The sequence below is a fragment of the Hypanus sabinus genome, chromosome 23 (genome assembly GCF_030144855.1).
Source record: "Hypanus sabinus isolate sHypSab1 chromosome 23, sHypSab1.hap1, whole genome shotgun sequence".
Taxonomy (NCBI): Eukaryota; Metazoa; Chordata; class Chondrichthyes; order Myliobatiformes; family Dasyatidae; genus Hypanus; species Hypanus sabinus.
This window is the reverse complement of record NC_082728.1, coordinates 21,274,133-21,302,045: the sequence shown is the minus strand read 5'-3', so window position 1 is coordinate 21,302,045 and position 27,913 is coordinate 21,274,133. Positions and strand designations below refer to the sequence as shown.

The 27,913-nt window shown below is 40.9% G+C and overlaps 1 protein-coding gene and 1 long non-coding RNA gene across 5 annotated transcripts in view; one reads left to right on the top strand and one right to left on the bottom strand.

Moving 5' to 3' along the window:
• The window catches only part of anapc11 (APC11 anaphase promoting complex subunit 11 homolog (yeast)), a 34,829-nt gene extending 32,750 nt beyond the window's left edge, over window positions 1-2,079 (bottom strand). For 3 of the 4 annotated variants that reach the window (XR_009507616.1, XR_009507615.1, XM_059948507.1), the window contains exon 1: window positions 1,771-2,079. Coding sequence is in view for 2 of the 4 variants with exons in the window: in XM_059948507.1 (XP_059804490.1) it covers window positions 1,771-1,879 (109 nt within the window). In the remaining 2 variants the exon portion in view is untranslated. The remainder of the gene's footprint in view (window positions 1-1,770) is intronic. The other variant, XM_059948506.1, reaches the window with a different exon arrangement.
• A 156-nt stretch (window positions 2,080-2,235) lies between these two features.
• Window positions 2,236-26,306, top strand: LOC132380030 (uncharacterized). The gene is made up of 3 exons (XR_009507617.1): window positions 2,236-2,494; window positions 23,019-24,860; window positions 26,114-26,306. It is a non-coding gene; the product is annotated as an uncharacterized LOC132380030 (long non-coding RNA).
• The last annotated feature ends 1,607 nt before the right edge of the window (window positions 26,307-27,913 follow it).

Here is a 27,913-nt window from a genome sequence, read left to right as displayed (position 1 = left end):
ATACTGCTTCAGTCTGTTGCCAGGCCTGCTGAGTGTTTTCAATGCTTTATTTTTATTTCAGCAAATGGATGGATCTACCAAATCTAGAGCCTGCTTCATAGGGCATAGTTCTTGAAAGACATCAATAAAATACTACCAAAAGCATGGAAGAGAATAGAAGGTGAAATTAAAAAGGAAATTAGCAAAGAGAGGGCATAAGAATGATGGGCAAGTACAATCAAGGAAAATACAACTTTCTTTTACAAGGAGCAAGAAAATAACCAAAGAAAAGGCAGGGCATATTAGACACTAAAAAGGTGTGAAGACACAATCAGATTTAAATTTGTTATTACTGTCTTATCCAACGTGAAAAGTGTTGTTTTGCAGCAGCAAAGTGTTGTTTTACAAAGACATGGCCAAGTTTCTTAATGATTTCAATGAGATACACAAAGAGGAGAATAACATCAATGTTGAACACAAAATGGGTGTAGGATAAACAAAATATGGATAAGTGCTATAACCTCAAAGGCTACTGGCTGAAAAGAGAGCGGTGGGATTCAGCAAACAATCTTCTGTGTTTTTTTCATTATCAATATGTCATCATTATGAATATTTCATTCATTATCTTAGTGATTTTGCATATTTGCATTCAGTTATCCAATCCTGCACATTTTAGGAATAATGTTGTATTTATTTCCACAGTACAGTATTTTATTTAGTCATTAGACTCACCTTTAAAGGTCAGACCCTTAGATCTGCAACAAATCTCATGTTCTTTTTCTACACAATACCCACAACCTGTGGCAAATCTGTCCAGTGTTTTAAGATCTGAATGTTTGTATAAAATGCAGAACAATGTGAAGTCATTTGCCTTGGAAGAAAAAGGTTGAATGAGAGTATACTTCAGCCTTTATTCTACCAAGGCAACTGACTTCACATTGGCGAAACATTGAAAAGTGTTACTATTTGGAAGGGCCTGGCTGTTCTGGTGTATGAATCAGTAATTAATACGCAGCTTTGGCAAATAATCAGGAATACAAATTGTATGCCTTTCTTATTACAAGATTTGAATAAAGGTGTGTGTAAATTTTACTTCAATTATATACCATCTTAGTGGGTTAGGCATCTGGGATATTATGCATAGACTTGTTCTTCCTACCCAAAGAAGAATAAACCAGTAATTAAGCAAGTACAGCTGAAAACCACATTGATGATGGCAGATTTGTCATTTGAAAGAAACTGCTCCGACTCGGCCTTTACTCGAAACACAAAGCTGAAAATCCAAACCATCTGCTGGAAGAAATCAGAGAAGGTCAAGCATCTTTGTTGGTCAAGGGATTGTCAGCGTTTCATGTACACTTCTCCCCTCACCACAGATGATGCTCGTCCCTCGGAGTTTCTCCAGCAGATAGCTCGTTCTTCCAGATCCAAGCAACTTTTGTGTCTCTGAGAAACTGAAAATATGGAATAAAAGCAGACCATGCTGGTGGTCTCCAGCAATCCGAGCAACATTTGTGCTGCGAGAAAGAGAGACGACGATTCAGGCCGACAAACAGAACTTTGTTTTAATATGACGTCGGATTCGGGGAAGAGGGTGTCTGAGTTAGGGTGCAGACCAAGTGACAACATTATTGTTGGCTATCGGAGGGTCTGAATCTTCCAATGAGAAAAAAAAACTCGCAAGGGTCAAGACGACAGATCAAAAGCGATCAGGGATGGGCGATAAAAGAAAACTCTGCAGAGGGGGCCCGCTTCAAGCAAACAACGTTTTTTTTCCCTAAAAATACTCACAGTCTGGGCAGCAGCCATTAAACGCCGTCCGGCAAATGCCACAATTCTCATCATTTGCCACCCAAAACCAAGTGGCGATGGCGTTCCACCGCTTCACCTTCACCCGCATGGCGGTGACCAGAGCAGGAACGAAAAACCGGGGATCGGATAAGGTGGGCGCGGCGGACCAGAGAATCGGGAACACCAAGCTTTTCAGTTCCTGGCTCTCGCTCACTTTCAACCACTGCGCTAAACGGTGACGTTGCGTTCTTAAAACGACCTCTTATAAACGGGCTGCTGCGAAACTAGAGTTTTCAAAGTACCACACTGGGAGAGCTTTTGAGCGGTTTCATTTTTTTTTCTTCTTCGCCTCTTGATTGGCTGATGAGCGCCTCTCCCTGATTGGCGAGGCCGTACTCTGTTGGCGAAGGTGGGCGGATTCACCAGGGGATAAAGTTGCTGAACCAGCAGGTTCGAGGTGCTTTGGAGGCAAAGAAAAACAAATTTTCCAAATTATGGAAGAAAGAACACAAATAGAACAAAAAAAAGCCCATTGTAGTGCAAAGTGTCAAAAATCTTCTATTCTGAGGTCGTGACCAAGATCCTCAGGCCCCTGATAAGGCAAAGAGGGAGCAACACACAAAATGCTGGTAGAACACAGCAGGCCAGGCAGCATCTATAGGAAGAAGCACTGTCGACGTTTCAGGCCGAGACCCTTCGTCAAGACTAACTGAAAGAAAAGATAGTAAGAGGATCTCTTTAAAGAAGGATCTCACTTTTTTTGAGGCATCGCCTCTTAAAAATTTCCCCCGTGGCAGGGAGGATGGTGAAGTTGGTTGTAGCTTTTGTAATCCTTTTCTTTAAAAGCTCAATATCATAAATAAATAATACAGAGAGCATGAGTTATAGAGTTTTTGAAAGTGAGTCTATAGGTTGTGAAGTCAGTTCAGCGTAAGGTGAATGAAGTTATCCACAGTGGATCAGGAACCTGATGGATGTAAGGTAATAACTGTTTCTGAGTTTGGTGGTGCAGGACCTGAGGAACTTGTCCTCCTGCCCGATGGTGGTAGTAAAATATTGAAACAAGGATTGACAAGGGCACTCATGATTTATTAAATGGTAACGGTTGGGAGGGCACTGATGATTTTCTTGCTGGCACTCTTAAAATCAAATTGAATATTAGCTGCATAACAGGGTTTACTAGTTGCCACATCAATAATTATACAATGAAGGAAATACGCAAGATGTTAACACATTTTTTGTGAGATCAACAATCCAATCCAGAGATTTGATCACAATTAAGGGTTATGCTTAAGTGCAATGGTGAGGGACTGTCGCAATGTCCAGTGGGGTCATCTTTCAAATGAGATGCTTACAGAACATCTGTGTAATCAGATGGATGCAAGAGTCAATGGTACTATTGAATTCAAACATTTGACCCTCAAACAACACCATCTAACAGTTGATGTAATTTGTTCCTTGGCTTGTGGAATCTTAAAATATGCAATTTATCAGCTATTTTAGCCTGCGCTACCATTACAGCTGAGCCCTTTTGTTGGTCAGGGTCGACAGTAGATGTTGCATCCCAGCTGTCCACATGATACACAAGCCAAGGCAGTACAATTAGATGCGCAAGGCACCCCCCTTCACGTAGATGATGAATCCAAAGGAACTTGTATCCATCAAAATTATCTGTAATTTCCTTTGTCAAGTTTACATCTGGGAGAGATTAACAGAAAAGAGCTCCAAACTTACTCTAGTGAAGAGCATGGTCTATTTTTTTTTACAGATTAAATCCCTTGTTCTGTAATTTCCCCATGCAGAAGAAACAGTTCCTAACTCTCAATGTAAAAGATCCCTTGACAATCTAATGTTAAAATAAATTAAAAAAATATAAACCAAATTTAAAATCTGCCTCTGAGGCCTCCATTGGTTGGGGTCAACCTTGGATATGTGTCCTAGCTGTTTACATGATAGGCAAGCCAGGGCAGTATGATACGGAGAGCAGGCTGTTGCCTCTCTTCATGCAGCTGACAAATCCAAACAAACAGCAGGAGTTGCCATTCAGCATTGAACTCAACGTAGGACTGCCTTAGGGACTCTGGCTCCAGATCTTTCCTTGGGGATTACAGCCGAAATCTTCCCCTTGAGTGGGTATAGCCACAAGGCAGTAGAGGTTTGAGAACAGAGTTTTCCTTCTCTGAGATGAGCTGCCAACTAGAACTTTTGAGCCCCATCTACCTGAAGCGACTGGTTTTAAGGTGCCAGTAACCTGCCTTTACTCCTCTCCTGTTGGTAAAAATGGTTCTGTGGGCTTAGTAAGCCAAATGTGAAGGCCAAGAGCTGAAGTTGGTTGTCAGACGCTATTTGAGATGCATGCCATTGGGAGCATTTAATAGGTAGTGGGAGCTTATCTCCCCCACGCCATGGCCTTAAGGAACCTAAACATTTTTTAAAAAAAAGTCTTTCAACAATCAGCAGTAAAACATGTACAGAATTAAGTATTGTTGGATGAACTAGAATTTCTTTTTCATTTTGTTATTGAGACAAGTTATAATTTCTGATATACACTCGAGGATTTGGATCTCTGCTTCAAAACAGTTGACTCTGTTTCAACTTTCAGAAGGTGGTACTTATGACATAAGATGTAGTCATATCTTGGCAATTTACATAAGTTATGAACCCCGTAACTGGGTCACTTACCAGCAAAGATGGAGACGTCCGTTGAAGTCTGATGATACTATTTTTACCGGTATTTATTAGTAAAAATACACAAAAATAATATCAATGCAAATATACAGATAATATACATCGTCAATACTAAATTTAGAAGTGCGGGTATAATAATAATCAAGAAGAAATTAGCTCTATCGTTGTCTAGGGGATAATGTATTGTCCGATGGAAATATAAAATTCACTCAGTTCATGCAGGCTGCAGCCTTTGGGGACCACTGTGTTGCAATGGTGGGAGAGAGAGAGAGAGATTTTGGAGAAAAAACTTGCCGGCTTTCCTTTTATGATTTCGATCCATCAGAGTCTCGTTGGTGTGGCCATTCACTTGTGGCCTCTCCTTTAGCTAAACCATTCTTCCGTGGTGAGCCTGCCAACCCTGGCAAGGGAGGACGCACATGAGCCCCACCGGCTTTTGCTATAAAACGCTGTCACTGGATTTCCAGCGTTTCTCCTGGTGCGTCTAAAGGAGTTGTTCCCCAGACCCTCTTTTATCCTTACTCACGGGGTCTCAGATGTCAATCAGGTTGGGATGATGCAATCCCTCAACCAGCCCACTCTGGTTGTCCCCTGAGGGGGTTCAATGAATAGTACAGTATTCAATACACAATTCAGTCTCCAAGAGACAATAGCCGTTATCAATGGTTCCGTTTCGCTGAGGCCAGGACACATTCCAAACCCTGTGTATTCTGGACGTCTCTCTCTCATTTCCTGGGTCCTAGACACGAATTAATAGCGATCTTGCGATTCTCAAAAAGGAGGGGGCGACTTTGTACCCTTCGGCCCCTCAGAGTTGCTGCACATTCATAACACCCCTGTCCTTCTAAGATTTTTACCACAGGTAAAAATTAATTAATACAGAGTCTTACAGGATTTCAGAATCTAACACAATACAAAAGAGTTTTTTTTTCACTACAGAGTAATACAGTTATACATTCAATTCAGCATCTAAACAGTTAGCGATTACATTGTCACTTCCTTTAATATCTTAACATCTTGTACCTTAATAAATTCTTGTAGCATTAGACTCCAATTTAATAACCACCTATTTTTTTCCCCTTTTCTTCAGCAAACAAAAACTAAAGAGTTGTGATCTTAGCGTACGTGTATATTACAAAAGTTCATGCAAATACTAATCTTTATTTTACTTTCAAACTTAACAGTCAATCTTCCATGGGGTTGTCTTTATTAGTTACATGCTTTGTCAAAATCCCTTAAAACTGGATCCTGTTATTTAAAATGACATCCCATCAACTGTCGCCCCTTTTCCAGTTAACTCCCACGTGGTTAACTTGTGCACCAGTATGGAATAGGCTTTTGCATGCTCCTTTCAGTGGAGTTATTTTATCAACAAGGTTTCCCAAACGTAGCCCATTGGCTGAATCTCCACACAATTCTTTATTTTTAAGCAAGTCGTTAATTTTATCTTCAGGACCCTTCATTCTATTAGTTTTCAATTTAAGATCTGCAAGCGATCCCTCTTTGTCCAAACAGCATTTCAAATTCTGCCTCTTCACAGCATACTCTTGAATAACAATAGCGTGTGGAGCTATTTACATTATTGAAGGGATGTACCACGTGCATCCACATCTTGAACACACTCAAATGGGACATCTGCCTCTTCCAGGCTTTCAATACCCGTATCCTTTTCAAATTCTAAGTTCCCCTGATCCTCCCAGTTACTCTCTGGGCAACTCCCTTCTGGAGTAAACTCAACACTGCGGGCTGAAACAACCTCATCTGCCAACCCAGCAGACTTCTTCAAGGTAATGGCATTACCTTGTGGGTTGATTTACATTCCAAATCAACCTGTAATTGATTCGCAGGCACCGTGTTACCAAGCCATTGTCCCTGTAGCCTGGTTACTGCTTCTGACATCAATCCAGACTTTAAATTTTCTTCATTCAGTTTAGGAACTACACTCTTCCCTTTCCCTTCAATAATAATATTCACCCCACCATCTTTTATCTCCTCACTAACTTTTAACACACCTTCGAACACAAACAACTGGGAATTCTCACTTCCCACTTGTACCACGGTTAACCCTTTCTTCACTGAACTAAGTCCATCTGACCCACAAGGACTGCATTCCTTTTCAACTGAATCAAATACCTCAGACTTTTTCTGAGTTCCATTACTAGGTTCAGTACCACGTGCATCCACATCTTGAACACACTCAAATGGGACATCTGCCTCTTCCAGGCTTTCAATACCCGTACCCTTTTCAAATTCTAAGTTCCCCTGATCCTCCCAGTTACTCTCTGGGCAACTCCCTTCCAGAGTAAACTCAACCCTGCGGGCTGAAACAACCTCATCTGCCAACCCAGCAGACTTCTTCAAGGTAATGGCATCCTTTTCATCGAGGACTGCCCTCATTTCATTATCGGGAACACCTTTAGAATTTTCAACTTCTTCAAACAGTTCTGCCAAACCAGACAGATCATCCATGTCCAACCCTGGACCTTCTAACAGCCTTATCTGTTCCTCATTTTTACTCCGTCCCTCTATAAATTTCCTCCTGGCTAAGGGCAGGACTACATCCTCTCCCTTACTCTCTTTCACTTTCCTATTCTCCGTCTTACCACCCTCTAACTCCTCTTGGTACAGGGTCGGTAAAAACGTCTCGGCCAAATCGATACTGGCCTGATTTAAACTGGTCTCTTTCTCAGCTGCCTTTTCCGACATGCTGCGAGTGGTCACACATGCGGGATAGATCTTGGAATCTAGGGGCGGGTCCTCAACACTTACAGGCTGGCTCGTCAGCTCCATGGCTGACCAAACTTCACCACCAGCTAAATCGTTACCCAGGAGGATGTCTACGTCAGTTCTCGGAAATTCTGATCGCACCCCTGTTTCAATGGGTCCAGGTACCGGCTCACAATTTATAATGATCCTATGCAAGGGTACTGCTTCTGTCCCTTTTCCTATGCTTCTCAAAGCTACCTCTCCAGTCTCGCGACCAAAATCTAGTACCGTACTGCGAATCAATGACAGCTCAGCTCCCGTGTCTCTCCAGATCCACACTGGAACTGGTGTGTCTCCCTCTTTCACAGACACGGTTCCTTCTGAAATAAATTTCTCAGACCCCTCTCGTATTCTGTCTCCCTGGGGCTTTCTTGTCGATTTACTGATCACCACAACACATCCTGTAGTGACTGCTGTTCTCCCTTTTCCTACCTCCTTCCTCGGAGCAAGGTACTTAGATGCAATATGACCCACCTTTCCACAATTAAAACAGGTCAAGCCAGGACCTCTCCTGCCGACTTGCCTTTCTTCCTCCTTAATTTTACCACTAGCTCCCGGCGGGATCTCTGCCTCAGTCGGTGGGCTTTCTCTACCGTTCCCACGGTCTCTCTGGTAACTTTTATTCGAGGAAAACTTTGTCTTGTGGGTTAGGGCATATTCATCTGCGAACCTAGCAAATTCAGATATGGTCTTATTCGGCTTCTCATTCAAATACATCCGGATATCATCCGAAACACAACATTTAAATTCCTCAATCAGAATTAACTCCCTGAGATGCCAAAAATCTTCTTCCACCATTTCTACTGCACACCAACGATCCAAGAGCACACCCTTCTCATAGGCAAACTCTGCATACGTCTGATTCCACCCTTTCTTTAAATTTCTGAACTTTTTTCTATACGCTTCAGGTACCAATTCATAGGTCTGAAGAATGGCCTCCTTTACTTTCTCATAATTCTCAGACTCCTCCTCCTCCATGGACAATGCCGCATATGCCCGTTGTGCCTTCCCTTTTAACACACTTTGTAACAACGCCACCCACTGATCTTTGGGCCACTTCTGACTCACTGCCACCTTCTCAAAATGCAAGAAATAACTATCAACATCCGTCTCCTCAAACGGAGGTACTAACCTAAACTCCCTACTAACATTAAACTGCTCCTCTCGGTCTGACCCTTGAGCTCTTCGCTCTTGCCTTAACTTCTCCATGTCCAAGTCATGTTGCCTCTGTTTCTCCTTCTCCCTTTGGTTCTCAGTTCTTTCCCTCTCCTTTTCAGCGCTTTCTTTTTCCTTTTCATCTCTTTCTTCTTCCTTTTCAGCTGCTTCCAGCTGTTTTAACTTAATTTCATGTTCCAACCTTAATTTCTCCAACTCTAACTGAGCCGTCCCACTAGCTGGTAAGTTTTCAGGGATATTTTCCAATACCTCAGCTGAAAACACATTCTTCACAATATAATACTAAGTTATGGCCCTCCGCACCTCCTGCTTTTTCATCGACAACCTCACCTCTGCGAGATTTAGTCCTCTCGCAATATTTATCAAGTCCGACTTTGTGGCAGCCTCTAGCGCCTCCAGAGTCGGGTTTTCTATAAATTCGTCAATGTCCATCTTTGCTGGTTTCCCGTCTGGTTACCCACGCAACCAGATCCAAGTTTGGACTTAAAAGCCCGATTTACTGGCCCTCCAATTTGGTGTCAAATCCCGGATGAGCCCCCACGTTGTTACAAACCCTGTAACTGGGTCACTTACTAGCAAAGATGGAGACGTCCGTTGAAGTCTGATGATACTATTTTTACCAGTATTTATTAGTAAAAATACACAAAAATAAATATCAATGTAAATATACAGATAATATACGTCGTCAATGCTAAATCTAAAAGTGCGGGTATAATAATAATAAGAAATCAGCTCTATCGTCGTCTAGGGGATAATGTATTGTCCGATGGAAATATAAAGTTCACTCAGTTCATGTAGGCTGCAGCCTTTGGGGACCACTGTGTTGCAATGGTGGGAGAGAGAGAGAGATTTTGGAGAAAAAACTTTCCGGCTTTCCTTTTATGATTTCGATCCGTCAGAGTCTCGTTGGTGTGGCCATTCACTTGTGGCCTCTCCTTTAGCTAAACCATTCATCCGTGGTGAGCCCGCCAACCCAGGCAAGGGAGGACGCACACGAGCCCCACTGGCTTTTGCTATAAAACACTGTCACTGGATTTCCAGCGTTTCTCCTGGTGCATCTAAAGGGGTTGTTCCCCAGACCCTCTTTTATCCTTACTCACAGGGTCTCAGATGTCAATCAGGTTGGGATGATGCAATCCCTCAACCAGCCGACTCTGGTTGTCCCCTGAGGGGTTTCAATGAATAGTACAGTATTCAATACATAATTCTGTCTCCAAGAGACAATAGCCGTTATCAATGGTTCCGTTTCGCTGAGGCCAGGACGCATTCCAAACCCTGTGTATTCTGGACGTCTCTCTCTCATTTCCTGGGTCCCAGACCCGAATTAATAGTGATCTTGTGATTCTCAAAAAGGAGGGGGCGACTTTGTACCCTTCGGCCCCTCAGAGTTGCTGCACATTCATAACACATAGAGAACATCCATCATATGTATGGGGCTCAGAATTTTGATGGGAACTGACATTTACTTTCATCATTCTATTTTAGCTTTGAGAATGAGAAAGTGTAAACAGTAGAGTTTTTTATTATGTCTGTTTTAATGGTTGTTAAATCTTTCTCCTGTTTAATTATCCTTGTAAAATACAATGTTGGTGGCAGAGGGAAAGATAAATCTTACCCTTTGACAACAGGTGAATGAACAGTAATGAACTGAAAGCAAACATAAATTTAAATACACTCATATTTAATGCTCTACTTAAGAATTAAATAAAATGTAACATTCTATTTTTACTTGGTGTGTAATTTTGGGTAATTTTATACGGTATGTGATTTTGATAAACCCTTATGCTGCAGGACTCTATTCATCAAGTAACAAAGGAGAAATGAAAATGAAAATATTACGGTCCTTTGGGCATTGTGCATATAAATTGATAATGAACCAACCTAAAAATAATACCTTTTAATGCCTTTCATTTCTGCTTCAGGATGTCCTTGTGAGGTTTAAAAGCAATGAAGTAACTTCAATGTTCTTTTAGTGTAGATGTGAAGTACTTACTGCCCATTATGCTGCTGCTATTTAGGGCAGCAATGAAGGTCCTCCATCTCTGGTGGTGTTCAGAGCTTCCTTCATCATATCAGTAGCTTCCTCTTGGATTTCACTATTGTCAGTCATTCAAGTCCCAGGTGGAGATTCAGGAATACCATCACACTCAGATGTAGAAGATATCTTCACTGCTGTTTCCGTAACAATTTTGATTTACCAGTCAGGGTTGTTGGACCTGAGCTGAACCCCCAAATCTGGAGGACCGGTGGACCACTAATAGTTTGGCCTCTACCCTTTCACCTGTTTGGCAAGGGTGACCCTACCAAGAGCCAAAGCATAAAGCCCTGACTCCAGCCAACATAGCCCTCTGGGTCACTGGGGCAGACGTCTCCAAACTCTATGATAAGGTTGTGGTCCCCTTGGAGGTTTAGTGTAGATATGGCATTACCTAATTGCAGAATGAACTTGAAAGTATTACAGGCAAGACAGACAAATTTGTTGATTGACATTTTATTAATAGCAGTAATTTGCAGAAATTGATAAGCACTATGATGTGTTTGGTGAAGCAATTTAAACTGCACAAATACCTTTCAAATAAACATTATTCTATGTGCTAATAAAGGTGTTGCATCATGGTTCTGGTTACTAATCAGTTGCCAGCTAAGGAAGTAGAGGCGCCTCCATGGTTTCTTTGTAATTACACTTAGGTGCTGGGCCCAGGACAGATCCTCTGAAATGAGGAACTCAAAGTTGCTGACCCTCTCCACTTCTGATTCCCCTGAGGAGAACTGGTTCATGGACCCTGCTTTCCTCCTCTTTTAGTCAATAATCAGCTTCTTGGTCTTGCTGACATTGAGTAAGAGGTTGTTGTGTTGCCATGTTTTCAATCTCTCCCTCCCATGTACTGATTCTTCACCACCTTTGATTCAACCAACATCAGTGGTCTCGTCAGCAAACTTGTATATGGCACTGGAGCTTTGCTCAGCCTCACAGTCGAAGTATAAAGCTAACAGAGCAAGGGGCTAAGCACACAGCTCTGTGGTGTGCCTGTGCTGATGGTGATCATGGAGAAGATGTTGTTGCCAATCCAAGCTGACTAGGGTCTGTAAGTGAGGAAATTAAGGATCCAGTTAAACAAGGAGGTATTGAGGCCTAGATCTTGAAGACTATTGGCTAGGTTTGAAGGAACGATAGTATTGAATGCTGAGTTGTTGTCAATGAAGAGTATGCTGCATCTTCACTGTCCAGATGTTGATGTTTCATCACCAACCTCTCAAAGCATTTCATCACAGTGGATGTATGTACTACTGGATGACCGTTATTGAGGCAGTTTTTGAAGTTCTTCTGGGGCACCAGTATAATTTAAGCCTGTTGAAGAAGGTGAATACCTCAGACTGCTAAAGAAAGAGGTTAAAGATATCAGTGAACACTCCAGCCAGTTGGTCAGCACAGTTTTAAATACTCAACCAGCTGTTTTCCATGGTTTTCCAGAGATTGTTCCTGGACATCTTGTATTTTACTTGGTTGCCAGACTTGAATGCCATTGATCTGGCCCTCAGTAGGCTGCCAATCTCATGGTTCATCCAGGACTTCTGGTTGGGGAAAATTCTGAATGATTTTGTGGGGACTCACTCATCTCTTTTTATAAAGTCTGTGACAATGATGGTGTATTCGTTCAGATGCCCTGATGAATCCTTGAATACGTCCCTGCCCACTGACTCGAAGCAATCGCATAGCCGCTCCTCTGCCTCCCACAACCACTTCTTTGTTGTCCTTGCTTCTGGAGCTTTGCTCCTTAGTTTCTGCTTGTATACAGGTAGGAGGAGGACAGTCAAATGATCAGATTTCAAAATGCGGACTAGGGATGCAACGATAGGCATTCCAATTGTAGTATAACAGTGGTTGAGTGTGCTGGGACCCCTTGTGCTGCAGGTGATATGTTGATAATAGCTGGACAAAGCTCTTTTTCAAAACAAGCCTTATTGAAGTCTCCAGCAATGTTGGGTAGTCTGTTTCTTGTTCGCTGATGACTGTACTCATTCCTCGAGTGCCTACTTAACATCGGCCTGTGATGATATGTAAACTGTGGTCATGAAGGAGAACTCTATTGGTAACTAGAATGATCAGCATTTAATCATTATATGTTCCAAGTTGGGGGAACAAAAATGTGACAAGACCACTACATCCAAGCACCATGAAGTGTTTATGAAACACAGACCTCCCACCTTTTGTCCTCTTAAGAATCAGCAGACCAATCTATACAATGGATTGTAAAGTCCTCAAGTCTTACCAATGTATCCAGCTTGTCCACAGAGAGCAATGTCTCCGTGAAACACAGATTGCAGAAAGCAGTGTGTGTTTGGCAGGGGAGAGTGGCACATGGAAATCTCCACACACGACTCTTTGTCCTTTACACCACCTCTACAGTCACCTTGTCCTGTGTCTTTACTTTTTTCTGGACTTGGCAACCAGAGTGGTAAATTTTAAAATATATCATAGAGAGATGGAATCATTGTGTCAACAGGGCAACCCTCAGCATTGATAGCCAAGGCAAAAAAGATCTGAGTATGTGAAATCAACCATCAGGTTATTCAAAGCAAGCACCAACAAATAGCTTTGTAATGAAGACCAGTTTTTTAGTGACGTTTAGTAATAGATATTAGCAAGGATGCAAGAGACAAAAATTTAACTAGTTTTTGATCACTTACATCCAACTAAAAGAGTCGATAAGGCTTTGTTTAAAGTTTTGTTTAGAAGTCAGTATTTCTAGTGATATTGAACTCCCTATTTTCTGTACAGAAGAGTGAACATAAGCCTTTCTGTTCAATTCTCTGGACTAGAACTTCAACCATACAACTCAAAGTTAGGAGTACTATTTAACAAGATGAAAATTACACATATTTTAATCTACATGCCATTCTGTCTTTATCTTTTGCTTACTAGTTCAATTTTTAGCAATTTGCATGTTCACTATGTTTCAAAACAAAACATAAGAGATATTGTTCACCTGGCACTTCCATGGTAGCTCTGCATGTTTATCTACAAACGGTTTGTATTAATTTATGACCCATAAGCAGGAAATATCTAGATTTGATGCAGTCTGTGCTGAGTTATCTGTATCATACCAGAACAACAGTAAAAATGCTTCAATTGGCCTCTATTCATGAGGTTAAACGAATTGCGGAAAATATAGTTTTCGTGCTAGCCTCAATGCATTCTGGCAAAATAGTTGAAAGTGGGTGTGTCTGTAGGTAGATACACTGATCAAGATTGGGTTTGAATGTGATATCAGTCAGCACATAAGATTCTCAACATTTTTTTGAGTATAGAACAGAAGAAAATAGCCAAGGAGAAAATAAACACCAAAACTCAAGTTTTAGGTATGCAGATATGATTTTTATTATCGTGACCAATTGTATTCAAAAAGTGGTAAGCAAAATATAAATGCCAGTAAGTGTTACTCGTATATTAGTCACCAGAAAAGATGCTTTCAGTTTGTAACCTCGTATTGCTGAAATACTGAGAATACTTACTTACTTACTGCCCGTTATGCCCAGTGGCATGTAGGGCAGCAACGAAGGTCCTCCACTCCTGTTTGTTTTGGGCTAGCTTCTGAATGGTACCCCAGGTGTAGTTCAGGGTCTTCAGCTCTCCCTCTACAGTTCGACACCAGGTATTTTTGGGTCTTCCTCTTTTCCTCTTTCCTTCTAGCGTCCAATGGAGGGCTATACGTATGATGTTATCAGATTCCCTTCTAAGCAAATGCCAAATGCAGCTCTATCACCTTCTCATGAGGATGGTTTCAATGCTGTCTTGATGGCATTGAGCAAGTAGTTCATCATTTGAGATGATGTTTGGCCAGAATATTCTTAAGATTCTTCTCAGGTTTTTTGTGTGGAAGACTGACAACTTAGTGAGTTCACTTCCTGTCATTCTCCAGCATTCTGATCCATAGAGGAGGGTAGAAAGAACACAGCTCTGATACAATTTTAGCTTGGTCCTGATGTTGTACTGTTGGGACCTCCATATGTTGCTGAGCATTCTGAGGGCATTTCTGGCCTTGCTTAGATTGTTCTTGATGTTGTTGCCTGCTCCTCCATCGTGTCTGACAGTGCTGCCCAGGTAGGTGAACTCCTCTGTTGTAGAAAGGTCTTCTCCATTCACTTGGATTGTTGAGGGGTTTGAGATGTTCCACGTCATCACCTCCGTTTTCTTCAGACTAATCTTCAGGACAATCTGCTGAGCAAAATCACTGAGGTCAATGTTTTTTCTTGCATGTGTTGGTGAGTGTGGGAGACCAGAACCAGGTCATCAGCAAAGTCAAGGTCTTCCAATGTTGAGAAGAGGGTCCATCGTATGCCTTTTGTCTGATCTCCAGTTGTTCGCTGCATCACCCAATCAATGGCAGCGTTAAAGAGGAGTGCCAACATCACACATCCTTGTCTCACTCCTGTTTTCACTTAAAAGCTTTAATCACTGTTTCCAACTCTACATTTAAAGTTGGCATAAAAATTCTTAATGAGAAGAACTATCTGTTGCGGGATCCCGTACATGCGCAGTATATGCCAAAGGCTTTCTCTGTGGATGCTATTGAAGGCTTTCTTGAAATCCACAAAGTTGATGTAGAGCTGTCTCTGCCACTCTGTACACTGCTCGATGATGTTACTCAGTGCAAACATCCCCTACCTTTCCGAAATCCTACCTGCTCCTTTCTGAGTTGTCGATCTACTGCATCTGACATACTTTGCCAAGATCTTGCTTGGATTTGACAAATGTGTGATACCATGCCAATTGCTACAATTTCTCAGTGTGCCTTTCTTTGGAAATCTAACCAGTTGTCCAGTATCTTCTTCCTTTCCCATGTGGCTATAAAGAGTGGCAGGAGTATTTTGGCTGCAAGTTCTGGGCCTGCCTTGAACAGTTCTGCACTGAGGTTATCTTGGTCAGAGGCTTTTCCATTTCTGAGCGATCTAATGGCTGCAATGATTTCTTCTTTGGTTGGTAGTTCAACACTAATGTCAAGATCAACATCTGCCTCTTTGGCACATTTCAAAATTCTATCTTGGTCCTACATTTGCCGTTCAGAACTTCCGTCTTCCTGTCAGTGACTTCCTTTCAACTTTCACCACTGACATTCATACAAGTATCTACGGATGACTCTGGAAGCCCATCACACCTAGTAGTTTTGATTCCTTCTGTTGCTGTTTCCGTAACAAAAATCTTTTTCCGGGACTGGGTTGTTAGCCCTGTGCCCAACCCCAAACCCCAAACCTGAAGGACCAGTGGATCGCTCTTAGTCTGGTCTCTACCCTTCTGTCCAGCTTGGATGACCCTACCAGGAGATGAATCTCCTGCCGGCATAGCTCTCAGGGTCAATGAGACACGCAAGTTCCCCGACCATTCCCAAGGTTGCGACCCTACGGGGAGACTGAGAATATATCATGTTATTAATTACATTAATCTGTAAAGTAAAATTATTGGTTTTTGGTTTGAGTATGTTTATTAGTTACCTAACATGGGTAAAATTCCTTTAGATGAGGAAAGTGCTTATGCCACAATACTCAATTTAAAATGTGTGCCCTTATTTTCAGAGTTTGAAGTAAATGTATTATCAAAGTACATATTGGATCTTGAAATTTGTTTTCTGGTGGGCATATTTAGTAAAAGTGTTGGCATGTGGCCAATGGTTAAGGCTTTCGTCTAGTGATCTGAAGGTCGCTAGTTCAAGCCTTGGCTGAGGCTGTGTGTGTGTCCTTGAGCAAGACACTTAACCAAACATTGCTCTGCGATGACACCGGTGCCAGGCTTTAATGCCCTTATGCCCTAATCCTAATGCCGTTCCCTTGGACAACATCGGTGGTGTGGAGTGGGGAGACTTGCGGCTTGGGCAACTGCTGATCTTCCATAAAAAAGAACCTTGCCCAGGCTCATGCCCTGGAAACTTTCCAAGGTGCAAATCCATGGTCTATCGAGACTAACGGAGGCCTACCTATTTAGTAAAACCAATAACCATGATGACTGAAAGACCACACCTAACAGGGCAGATGACCAGTGTGCAAAAGACAACAAATTGAGCAAATACAAAATAGAGGAAATAATAATAATATTAATAAGCTATAAACATTAAGAACATGAGATGAAAAGTCCTTGGAAGTGAGTCCAGAGGTTGTGGAAATAGTTCAATGTTGGAGCAAGTGAAGTTGATTGAAGTTATTCCCTTTGGTTTAAAAGCCTTATTATTAAGAAGAAATAACTGTTCCTGAACCTGGTGATATGAGTCCTGAGGCACCTGTACCTTCTTCCTGATAGCAGCAGTGAGAAGAGAGCATGACCTGGGATGTGGAGTTCCCTGATGATGGCTGTTGCTTTCCTACACCAGCACTCTGTATAGATGTGCTCAGTGGTGGGAAGTGCTTTACCTATGATGTACCTTTATATCAAGTTACGCAAATGGAGTTTCTAGTAAAAAGCAAAAAATGGGTGCCATTTTGTCTTGGCACTTTTTGAAAAGAGCAGTATTTCACATATTTCTTTATGCCAGCTCACAGATCAATAGCATTTCTCCATTTATGTTGTTGTAACCTGTTCTCTCACACTTGCTCATCTTGATTCTCTGATTCTCCGGCCACCCACTCTAATAGGCATATCAGCACATATATGGGACATTGGAGGAAATGGACATATCCTGTGGGAAACCAACACTGTCAGAGAGAAAAAGTGAGAACTCCTTACATTACTGCAAGTGAAAATCAAACTCGACACACAGAAGCTGTGAGTCCGAAGAACCACCAACTGTGCCACTGGGCAAATACCAGAAACTGTGGGGTTTCATTTTAATAATCTTACTAAAATTTTAAAAATGCCATCTCATCTTTCCTTAGATATTGGGTGTAACAGTTAGTGCAACATTTTACAGCCTCAGCAATCACTGAGTGCATTCAATTCCCGCCACAGTCTGTGAGGGGTTTATATGTTCTCCCTGTGATCATGTAGGTTTCCTCTGGGTGCTCCAGTTTTCTCCCACATTCTAAAGATGTACGGGTTAGGATTAATAAATTGTGATGGTGCCGGAAGTATGGTGACATTTATGGGTTGCTCCCAGCACAACCTGGGACTGTGTTGTTTGTTGAAGCAAACAGCACGTTTCACTATATGTTTCAATGTATATGTGACAAATAAATTATTTAATCTTTTAATCATAGGAGTTAGCAGTGTTTACTTTGTCTCCATTTTCCATGATAATGTTTTTGGCACTGTACTTTATTTGCATTGTGCCTTAGGCCATAAGACCAGAAGATACAGGAGCGGAATTAGGCTATTTGGCCCATAAAGTCTGCTCCACCAATCAATCATCTTGATTTATTATTGTGTGTCAATGGTGTGACCACAGTAATTGATCCTTGGATTAAAGAATTTACACTTGTTGTGTCATGCTCTAAGCCAATAATCTTCTAATCTTTATAAAACTCTCTTGAGATTTTAGAGATGTTCTTTGTCAACCTCACCGGTAACAATCCACACAACACTGAGTGCCTTGGCAGCCTTGCAGCATCTGGTTCATATTTTTCTGCCAGAGTCCCACAATGTTGACCCTCCTGTTTTTAACACATATAGGACCAATGTGGCTTGTTGGTTATTGTATTTCACTGTTACAAATGTCATTCCCATAGGAGTTATCTTTTCTCTAGAATAAGTTCTTAGTTGGATATCTGCCAGCTTCAGTTTGAAGCTTTTTAAATTCTTTTTGTAGAATGACTGAAACATCCAAGCCAGTGTCCAATTCTATTTTAATTAATTTGCATTCATTTCTAGTGTAAGCCATATTGCTTGTCTCTTGTTAGCTTTCACAAGGTATATCTCAAGGCTACCTAGTCTTGCATCACTCTCATCATCATCAGATTTTTCATCAGCAGCATGCAGACAAGTGCTCTTTGAGTGTGTCCTACTTTGTTGTGTTTTCTGTGAGTTTTGCCTTTAAACCTGCATTGGGTCTGATGTATGTGAGCCACTGCCACAACAGTAATAAAATTTGTTTGGCTTGACCAGTTTCTATGTAGACATTGCAATTTTGTTCATGATCACTTTCATTCTCAACTGCAACTTAATTGTGCTCTGGTGGTGGTTTCCATTGATACAGCAATTTCAACTGCTCTTTTAAATGTGAGTTGTGCCTCAGTTAGGAACTGTATTTCAATGCTTTCTTGAAAGATTCCACAAACTAAATGATTTCTCAGTGCATCAAGCCCATCACTGAACTGACAATGCTCAGACAATTTTTTCAATTTAGCCACGTTAGCTGAAATAGACTCTCCTTTCTTTTGATTCCACTTATGAAACCTAAAATGCTCTGCAATCGACAATGGTTTTGGTTCTGAATGTTCCTGCATTATGTTCACGAGATCAGCAAAGTTTATTTTGGCTGGCTTGGTTGGAGCAGTTAAACTTCTAAGCAAACTGTATGCTGTTCCACCTATTGCACTCACTTTTCATTGACTATTTAATTTGCTTCAGAATTCATTCAGCATACGTCGTCCAGTTATCTGTTGTGCATAGGTACCTGTCTTTCAATGTAACCAGCCATTCCTACTATTTATCTATCTATCTATCTATTTATTTATTATTATCACCCGGTTCTCACATTTTTTGAGCCCGTGAATTTAATCTGCTTTCTGCCTTTTTTAAAACTCAACTGCATCTCCCCCCCCCCACAAGGAAACATGTGCTGCACTTTTTTAAAACACAAATGTCTCTCTGTCCCCCTTCTAAACAAAAATCTGCTGCACCTCAGCAGGTAGATTGTCATCTTGAGTTCATTTTAAAACTTTCTCATCACCGCTGTTATGCTTCGTAATGCCAGAAACTAATCAAAAGAAAAACACAGGAACCGGGGATATTTTATGTTCCTAGTTGTTCTTAAGTGAGATGCTCACATTTGACATGATGGTATATTAACATGTGCCGTTTATGTGTTCCTTACATATAACCCATAATAAATTATTTAAAGAAACAAAGAATACTTAATCAGACACTATATTTACAATACTATGCAAATATTATTGAAATTTTAAATTCACTTCAGCCTCCACTGACACCTCATTCCAGATACAAATTCTTTCCTGCATGAAAAATCTATCTCGCAGATCATCTCTTCCTTCTCAACTTGTGCCCTCTAGTTTTAGACACCCCTATCATGAGAAACAAACTCTCATTATCTAATTTATCTATATCTCTCATAATTTTAATAAACCATTGCAATGTAACCTCTCAGCCTCCTGGGAAAATAGACCCAGTTATCCAATCTCTCCAGATAACACAGGCTTTAGATTTTAGCTTCTCCCTCTCAAACTGCAGTGTGAATTCTATCATATTATGTTCACTGCCTGCTAAGGGTTACTTTGCCCTGAGCTCACTAATCAAATCTGGTTCATTGCACAGCACCAAATCCAGAATTAATTTTTTTCTGATGGGCTTGATCACAAGCTGCTCTACAAAGCTATGTCATAGGCATTCCACAGATTCCTCACTCTACCTACATAGCAGAGGCCTCCCATGACCATGCCTTTCTTACATACTCCTTCAGCAGAATTTCCTTCCTTGTTCTCGCCACGTCACTAGTATCCACATGCACCATGACAACTGGATAATATCCCCTTCCACTCCAAATTTCCCTGCAGTTTAGATGAGATGTTCTAAACCTGGGCATCAGGCATGTTTCACAACCTTTGGGACTCTCAATTCTTGCAACAGAGAATTGTGTCTATTCCCCTGACTCTATTATCCCCAATTACAACTACATTATTCTTCTCTCCCCACTCTTGAATGGCTCCCTGAACCACCGTGCATGGTTAGGTTGCTCATTGTTTGTACAGCCCCACTCGCATCTGCATAGGAAGCAAGAATCTCTGACCTGTCAGACAAGTTCAAGGGCTGAGGCTCCTCCAGCACTATCTCTTAGATCTCCCTACCTGCCTCACTCTTAGTCACACCCTCTTGTCCCTGACAACCGACAGAAACAAAGCAGTTAATCTTGATTAGCTTTGGGAGGGAGAGAGAGAGGGAAAAAAATGAGAAGGAAGCTATTGCAGGAGAGTGATGTCATGGCATTTTACTGTATTTCTTCTAACCTACAAGGAATGTAAGTTTGTAAATTTTTTTTTCATTTTTGGTGTCTTAATTGCTCCTTTTAGAGTGCTGAGGTTGATCCATTCTGTCTAGGTAAATTTCTGGAAGGGACCCTAAATAGACTCCTAAGCCTTGGTCTGCAGCAGAAAAAAAAACTACCTTTGTCAATATTGCAAACCACTGGAGCCAACACAGGAGAGAAATAGGCCCATTTTGTCACTTTTTTCAGAGAACCGTGTTTCTCACATGCTATTTTCAGTTTCAGGTGATTAATTCTATCAGGGATTTCCATGAGGTGGTTTCATTTAGTGATTTAGTACAGCTGTATACCAAACTGCACATTAACACATGAGATTCTTGAAAAACATGAGGATTGACTCAGTTTAGCATAGTTCACTTAAATCAAAAATTAGCAGAAGCCACTTGCCTGAGTTATGTCTTTGCTTTTATTTTCAGAATTGAAATAAGCAGAACCTGAAGGGAATTTGATCTGGAAATACTGTAAGTGCAGTGATAATGCTCTCTTAAATCAAGAGGAGTATGACTTACAAAAGTTAATTCTCTCTTCAAGCAAATTAGCTTCAAGTATATTTAAAGTCACTAATGATAAGATTAAGCTTTGTTGATAATTGTTTTCTGTTCAGTGGTAGGTTACATGTGGATAAATCAGCTTGCAGGCTTTCATTTAGTCTCCGTCATTAGAGCATTTATCACTTCCTGAGGGTAAGAAAAGAACATAAGTCAGAATCTGTGAAATTATGGAATGTTCAGTGAAGGGTTTCAATCCACAGTAAAATCAAAAATAAAGAATTAAAGTTTATTTATGATATTGTGCTTTTAAATTTCCAGCATGGTTTCTGACAGAAAGCAGTAAACTACAATTCTTCCCTCAAAGACACAGAGTCTTATTGGAATATTACATCCAAATTGTTATTCCTTGAGCGTTAGGACATATTAGTTCACTACTTATGAAATTTGATGTATCATTGCTCAATCTTGTGCTCATGTGGTGAACTACATATACCTGTCTGGACACCCCCCCCCCCAACTGCTCCTGTGGCTCCTCCCACGGACCCCGGTATAATGGCAATTGGGGGGACCACACCGGCCTCAGTCTCCAGGATGCAGTGTGGTGGTCAATTGCTGCTTGTTCTTTCTTCCAGCCAATAAAAGCCTATATCTCGCCTCACGTCTCCAAGAGTTATTGATGGTGCATCAGCTCACTTGACAATGAGAAGCATTTCCAGTGACTGGAAAGCTAAGTGCAATTACTTAGCTGTTTCACACTAAAATGGTTGAACTTCATAGTCCTCAGAATATATTTTAAGGTCGTTAAAAGGGTTAAAATCATCAGTTTCTTTTTACCTAATCCAGTTTGCTAAAGGATCTTTAAATATAGGACAAGAAGATATATCCTGCTTATGTGGTGATTGCACAAATTAAACCACTGGGGAATGCATTTTTTCCCTATCAGGGCAAAATGATCAAAGTTGATTGAAAGGAGATAACTATACTTGAATTCGAAGCGCTGATGCATGTAGGTTATCTGTTTGCTAGCAGTCTGCCTTCTTTACAAAACTTAGCATGCTAACTACCAACATTCTCCCAGTGGTATAGCACTGTATTTGCATACAAGGATGTGAAATAAATATTCTGCCTTACATTATGGAAGAAATCATATTCTAATAGTATGCAAGCTGGAACTCAAGTTAGTATTGTTTATTACTGTCGCATGTTCAGAGGTACAGTGAAAAGCTTGGCTTCCATACTGTTCATTCAGATCAAATCATTACTCAGTGTATTGAGGTAGTGCAGGGTAAAACAATAACAGAATGCAGAATAAAGGGTAACAGCTACAGAGAAAGATCAACGGAGGTAGTTAGTAACTTACAAGATCGTTATAAAGTAGATTGTGAAGTCAAGAGTTCACTTTATCATATTACAGAATCATTAAGTATTCTTATAACCACAAGGCAGAAACTATCCTTCAGTCTGGTTGTATGTGTTTTCAGGGTTTTGTGGTTCTGCCTGATGGGACTGGGGAGAAGAGAGAGTGTTTGGGGTCAGGGAGGTATTTGATTATGGTGGCTGTTTTGCAGGGCAGTGAAAAATATGGGGAGAGTCCATGGAGAATCAGAATCACGTTTATTAACACTGACATATGTCATAATGTATGGTGCTTTTGTGGCAGCAGTACAGTGCAAGGCATAAAAAATACTGCAAGCTGCAACGAGATAAATAATGGTGCAAAAGAGGACTGGCAAGGTAATGTTAATGGGTTCAGAAATCCGATAGCAAAGGGAAAGAAGCTGTTCCTAAAACATTGAGTGTGGGTCTTCAGGCTTGTGTGCCTCATCCCTGATGGAGAGAGTGTATCCCGGGTGGTGAGGGGCCTTAATGATGGATGCTACCATTTTAATGTACTATCTTTTGAAGATGTCCTCAATGGTGGGAAAGGTTGTGCCTGTGGTGGACAGTCTACAACCCTCTATAGCCTCTTTTTATTCTATTCCAGCCTCCATACCAGATGTTGATGCAACCAGTCAGGATACTCTCCTCCGTACATTTGTGGAAACTTGCTGAAGTCTTTGGTGACATACCAGATCTCCTCAAACCTCCACTGAAGTATAGCCACCGGCGTGCCTTCTTTATGATTGCATCAATGTGCTGGACCCAGGAGATGCTGTCGCCCAGGAACTTGAAGCTGCTCACCCTTTCCACCGCTGACCCCTCATTGAGGGAGGCTGGTTTCCACAATCTGTGGGGCTATATCAACAACTCCACAGTTTCTTGTGGCCATGAGTGGGGCAGTTGCCAAACCAAGCTGTATGGGATAGTTTCTATGGCGCATTAATAAAAATTGGTAAGGGTTAACAGGGACATGTCAAATCTCTTTAGTATCCTAAGGAAGTAGAAGCATCAGTGAGCTTTGCTGGCCATGGATTCCACATGGTTCATCCAGGACAGGCTGTTGATGATAATCACTCCTAGGAACTTGAGGCTCTCAACCTGATGTAGACAGGATATTCACCACCACCACCATCCTGAAGTCAATGACCAGCTCCTTGTTTTGCTAACACAGAGAGAAAGGTTGCTGTTATGACACTATGCTACTAAGCTCTCTGTCTCCTTCCTGTACTCCAATTCATTGTTATTTGAGATACAGCTGACAACAATGATAGCATCTGAAAACTTGTGGCTGAAGTCAGAGTCAAATCTAACTGTGCAGTCATGTGTGCACAGGGAGTAGAGTAGGGAGCTGAGACACAAACTTGAAGAGAACCAGTGTTTAGAATCACTGTGGTTGAGGTGTTGCTATCTGTCCTTACTGATCATGGTCTGTTGGCCAGGTATACGTCTAGGGGAAGAACTCCAGCCACTCTCCCACCTCCCGTATACGCTGTGGAAAACAAGTTAATGCAGTGACACACACACAATATCAAACTCACACCAGATACCATTATAGAATATACTTTAAAGATTTTACGAGAACTGAAAGGTTACTAACAATACAGTATATATGAAGGAAAATAAAATAAAATAAAAGGTGCCAAAACTTAAAAGAGTTCAGTTAGTTTAGTGCATATTGTTGGAGCTCAACCATCGAACCACTCGACCCCTCGTCGCTTTCCACCAACCTCCACGTCCTTGCACCTGGGACCACCCTGGTGGTCGACCGAGCAGTGCCGCACACGTCCAACTTCCTTGGCGTCCTCTTCCCGACTCCCTGAAAAGACCGCAAAAACCCCCCAGCTCCCAGACCCACAAGACAAAATAACATTTCCCCGTTGGTTAACAAATGAATACAATCCGGATATCAGCAAGTCTAAAGCCAAGCAGCTGCGAGAGACAGCAATTATCATACAAAGAAGCATTCCTACTCTTAACAAAACAAAGAAGCCATTTTGATTAACATACACAGTACATTGTACATTTTTAGTCACAGTTATTTTGTAAATAACACTTCTTTGCATTTCTGATTAGATGCTAACTGCATTTCATTGGCTTTGTATGTGTACTTGGCACAATGACAATAAAGTTGAATCTAATCTAATCTAACAAGCCTCTTGAAGAACTTTGTGGTCGTGGATTTCAGAATCACTGGGCAAGAGTCTAAATTACATTGCCTTGTTTCCCTTAGGTAGCAGGATGATAGCCATCTTCTCGAAGCAGGTGTAAACCTCAGACTGAAGTAGGCAAAGGGTAAAAATGTTTGCAAATACCTCCACCAACTAATCTGTACAGGATCTAAGGACACCATCTCGGCAGGCCAGATGCCTTCTGCAAGTTCACTCTCCGGAAGACAGCTCTTATATCTGCAAAATTGTCTGGGTTCAGGTGCATTGGAAGCTATCAGGTGGGTGGTGGCAATCCCCTTCTGTTCAAAGTTCCATGTTTATTCCCTTGAACACAGGAGAATAAGGGGATGTATTACAAAGGTATACAATATTATGAGAGTATAGGGTGAAAGCATGCAAGCTTTTTCCCCTCACATTGGGCAAGACTAGAACTAGAGGTCCTAGAACTAGGGTGAAAGTTGAAATATTTCAGCAGAAATGAAGGGAAGCTTTTTCATACAGCAAGTGGTGTGAGTGTGAAATGAGCTTGAAGCAGAAGAGATAAATATGGATTTAATTGTGACAATTATTAGCTTGAATAGGAACATGATGTGAGTGCTATGGAGGGCGATTGTCAGATTGCAAGTAGATGGGACTAGGCAGAAAGCTAAGCATGGACTAGATAGGCTGAAGGGCCTGTTTCTGTGCTATAGTACCCTCACTCCACTAATCATTAAATAAAAAAGCAGTAAATTATATATCTACAAATTCCTTTAAATATAATTTAGAGTTTCTTACCAAAATAACTTTTTTTTCCAGAAATTATGTTTTTTGTAAACTATTGGAATAAGATTGTACATGTTAGATTCAATGATGAATTTCAGTACTCTGGGTACTAACTATGATTTTGCAGGAGTGTGAGGATGAAGAGAAAACCTTTTTGTTCAACTTTGCATACTTGGATTAGCTGAACACCGGAAGTCATTAGCAAAATTATAAAAGCATTTGGAATTCTCTCTAGCTCCCCCGTCAGCCTGAAGGAAGAAGAATAAAGTCAACAAATCACACCAGGGAAATAAAACACCAAAGGAAGTTTTTAAAAAAATAGCTAGTGGTTTCTAAATTCTGTAACTGATAAATTTAACAAATAATAAAAATCATTTTACATCATTTTTGTATTATAAACCAGCATTTTGCCTTCCTATGTTTAAAGATTATAGCCCAAATGATATTAAGTTTATATACTTTAATGCATTTACAACTATGATTTCATGGGTATGAATGTTTATATAAACAAATCCAGGAATGAGGGGCAGGAAGAGATCACTTGGCCCTATGCTTTACCATTCAATAAAATTAGAGACCATTGGTTGATCTGATAGTTTCCCTCACGCATGCATATCCAGCTACTTCTGATAACTTTTCAGCCTTTGTTTAGCTAGAATTGTTCAATTTTTGCTTTAGTATTTTCCAAGACTCTGCTTTGGCCATTGAAGGTACCAGAAACTTAGAACTCTCTGAGAGAAATAATTTACATTACTCTCCAATGCAGTGCTGCCAGGATAATCAAGGACAAGACCCACCCAGCCAACACACTTTTTGTCCCACTTCCCTCCGGGAGAAGGTTCAGGAGCATGAAGATTCGTATGGCCAGATTTGAGAACAGCTTCTTTCCAACTGTGATAAGACTGCTGAACAGATCCTGACCCGGATCTGGGCCGTACCTTCCTAATATCTGGACCTGATTTGCACGACCTTACTTTCCCTTTTCTATTTTCTAATTATGATTTATAATTTAAATTTTTATTATATTTACTTCGATTTGTACTTAAGGGAGTGGGAAGCGCAGAAACAACTATCACTGTGATGATTGTACGCTCTAGTATCAATTGTTTGGTGACAATAAAGTAAAGTAAAATGGGCATCTCTCTTAATTTTAAACATTGGTCCCTAATCCTAGATACTTCTACAAGAAGATATACTTCCTCTACATTCACCATGTGAAGACCACTTAAGAACTTCTATGTTTCAATCAAATCACATCTCATTCTTCTGAAGTCCGGGAGTACAAGATTAGCCTTCCCTCCAAAGCCTACCTCCCATCACTCTTCTACAAGTATTTGGCTGGAAGGAACTAGATAAAATGAGCTGAGGCTTAAAGAAAATAAAAATATCAATAAATTTAGATTATAGGTTACAGAATGTGGCGGCATATAATTCCACTTCTGCCTTTAGCATCTTTTTGGGTGCCATCGTCAACCTACAGATAGTGTAGTTGACAATAGAGTTTTTGTGGCAAGACGCAGAACTAGATTGGCTGGCCTTTCTTCTGCTGCCCAGATTGGAACCCAGCTGGAGTTCCTCAGGACCATCTGCCTCAAAGTCCAGTGCAGATACCACTACAACACCAGCCAGCCCTTACAGACCTTAGTGTCTTAAGGATACCTAATTTTAGGCCTGCTAGGTCTATCCTGAAGTTATATTGAAATGAAAGGAATGCCATATAACATGATAAAGTGTTTCCATTTGTGAAGACAAAATTTATCAGTTGGAGGAGTAGAAAAGTTTGAACTGAGCAAGAGGATTACTTGCCTGATTTGAATCTGATGCCATGACAATTCACGGGGATTGGAGTCAGTATTAACTTTCACGGTCATTCCTTCCTAACTATATACTACAGTGTTATGATCTCCAGGATCATGATGGAATTATCTTGGACTTGGACTGAAGCAAATTCTATGAGTTTGGCTATGCCAGTCAGTTGCTTGATTGGTCAGTGAGTCGGATTTCCTCATTTAGCCAGGATTACCTATTCTTGGGGTGCTTTGTCCTTCCCGAACCCCTCCCTCAGGCAATATTGAGTGTCCTGTCATACTCTATTCTTATTGTGTTTTCACAAAATTTTTCCAAGTCAATTCAGAAGGCAACTATGAGTCAACCGCATTGTTGTCCATCTCAACTTGCACATGAATCTGTCTGGGAGATTTCCTTTCACAAAGGGGATTAATAAACCAGATGTGTTTTTGAACAAACATATAGTTATGGAAATCAGAATGATATTAATAATAGATTTATTGAGATAACTGAATGTAAGTTCAGTATCTGGGATCTGAGCTCATTTTCTGATTTCTTATCAGTAATTTAACCACCCCATTAAGATCTGTACTGTTTTAATATGGAAGCAAACTTGCATAATGAATCAAAAACAGGTTTATTATCATTGACGTATGTCATGAAATTTAAAGTGCAAACACGAGGAAATCTACAGATGCTGGAAATTCAAACAACATACACAAAATGCTGGTGGAATGCAGCAGGCCAGGCAGCATCTATAAGGAGAAGCACTGTCGAC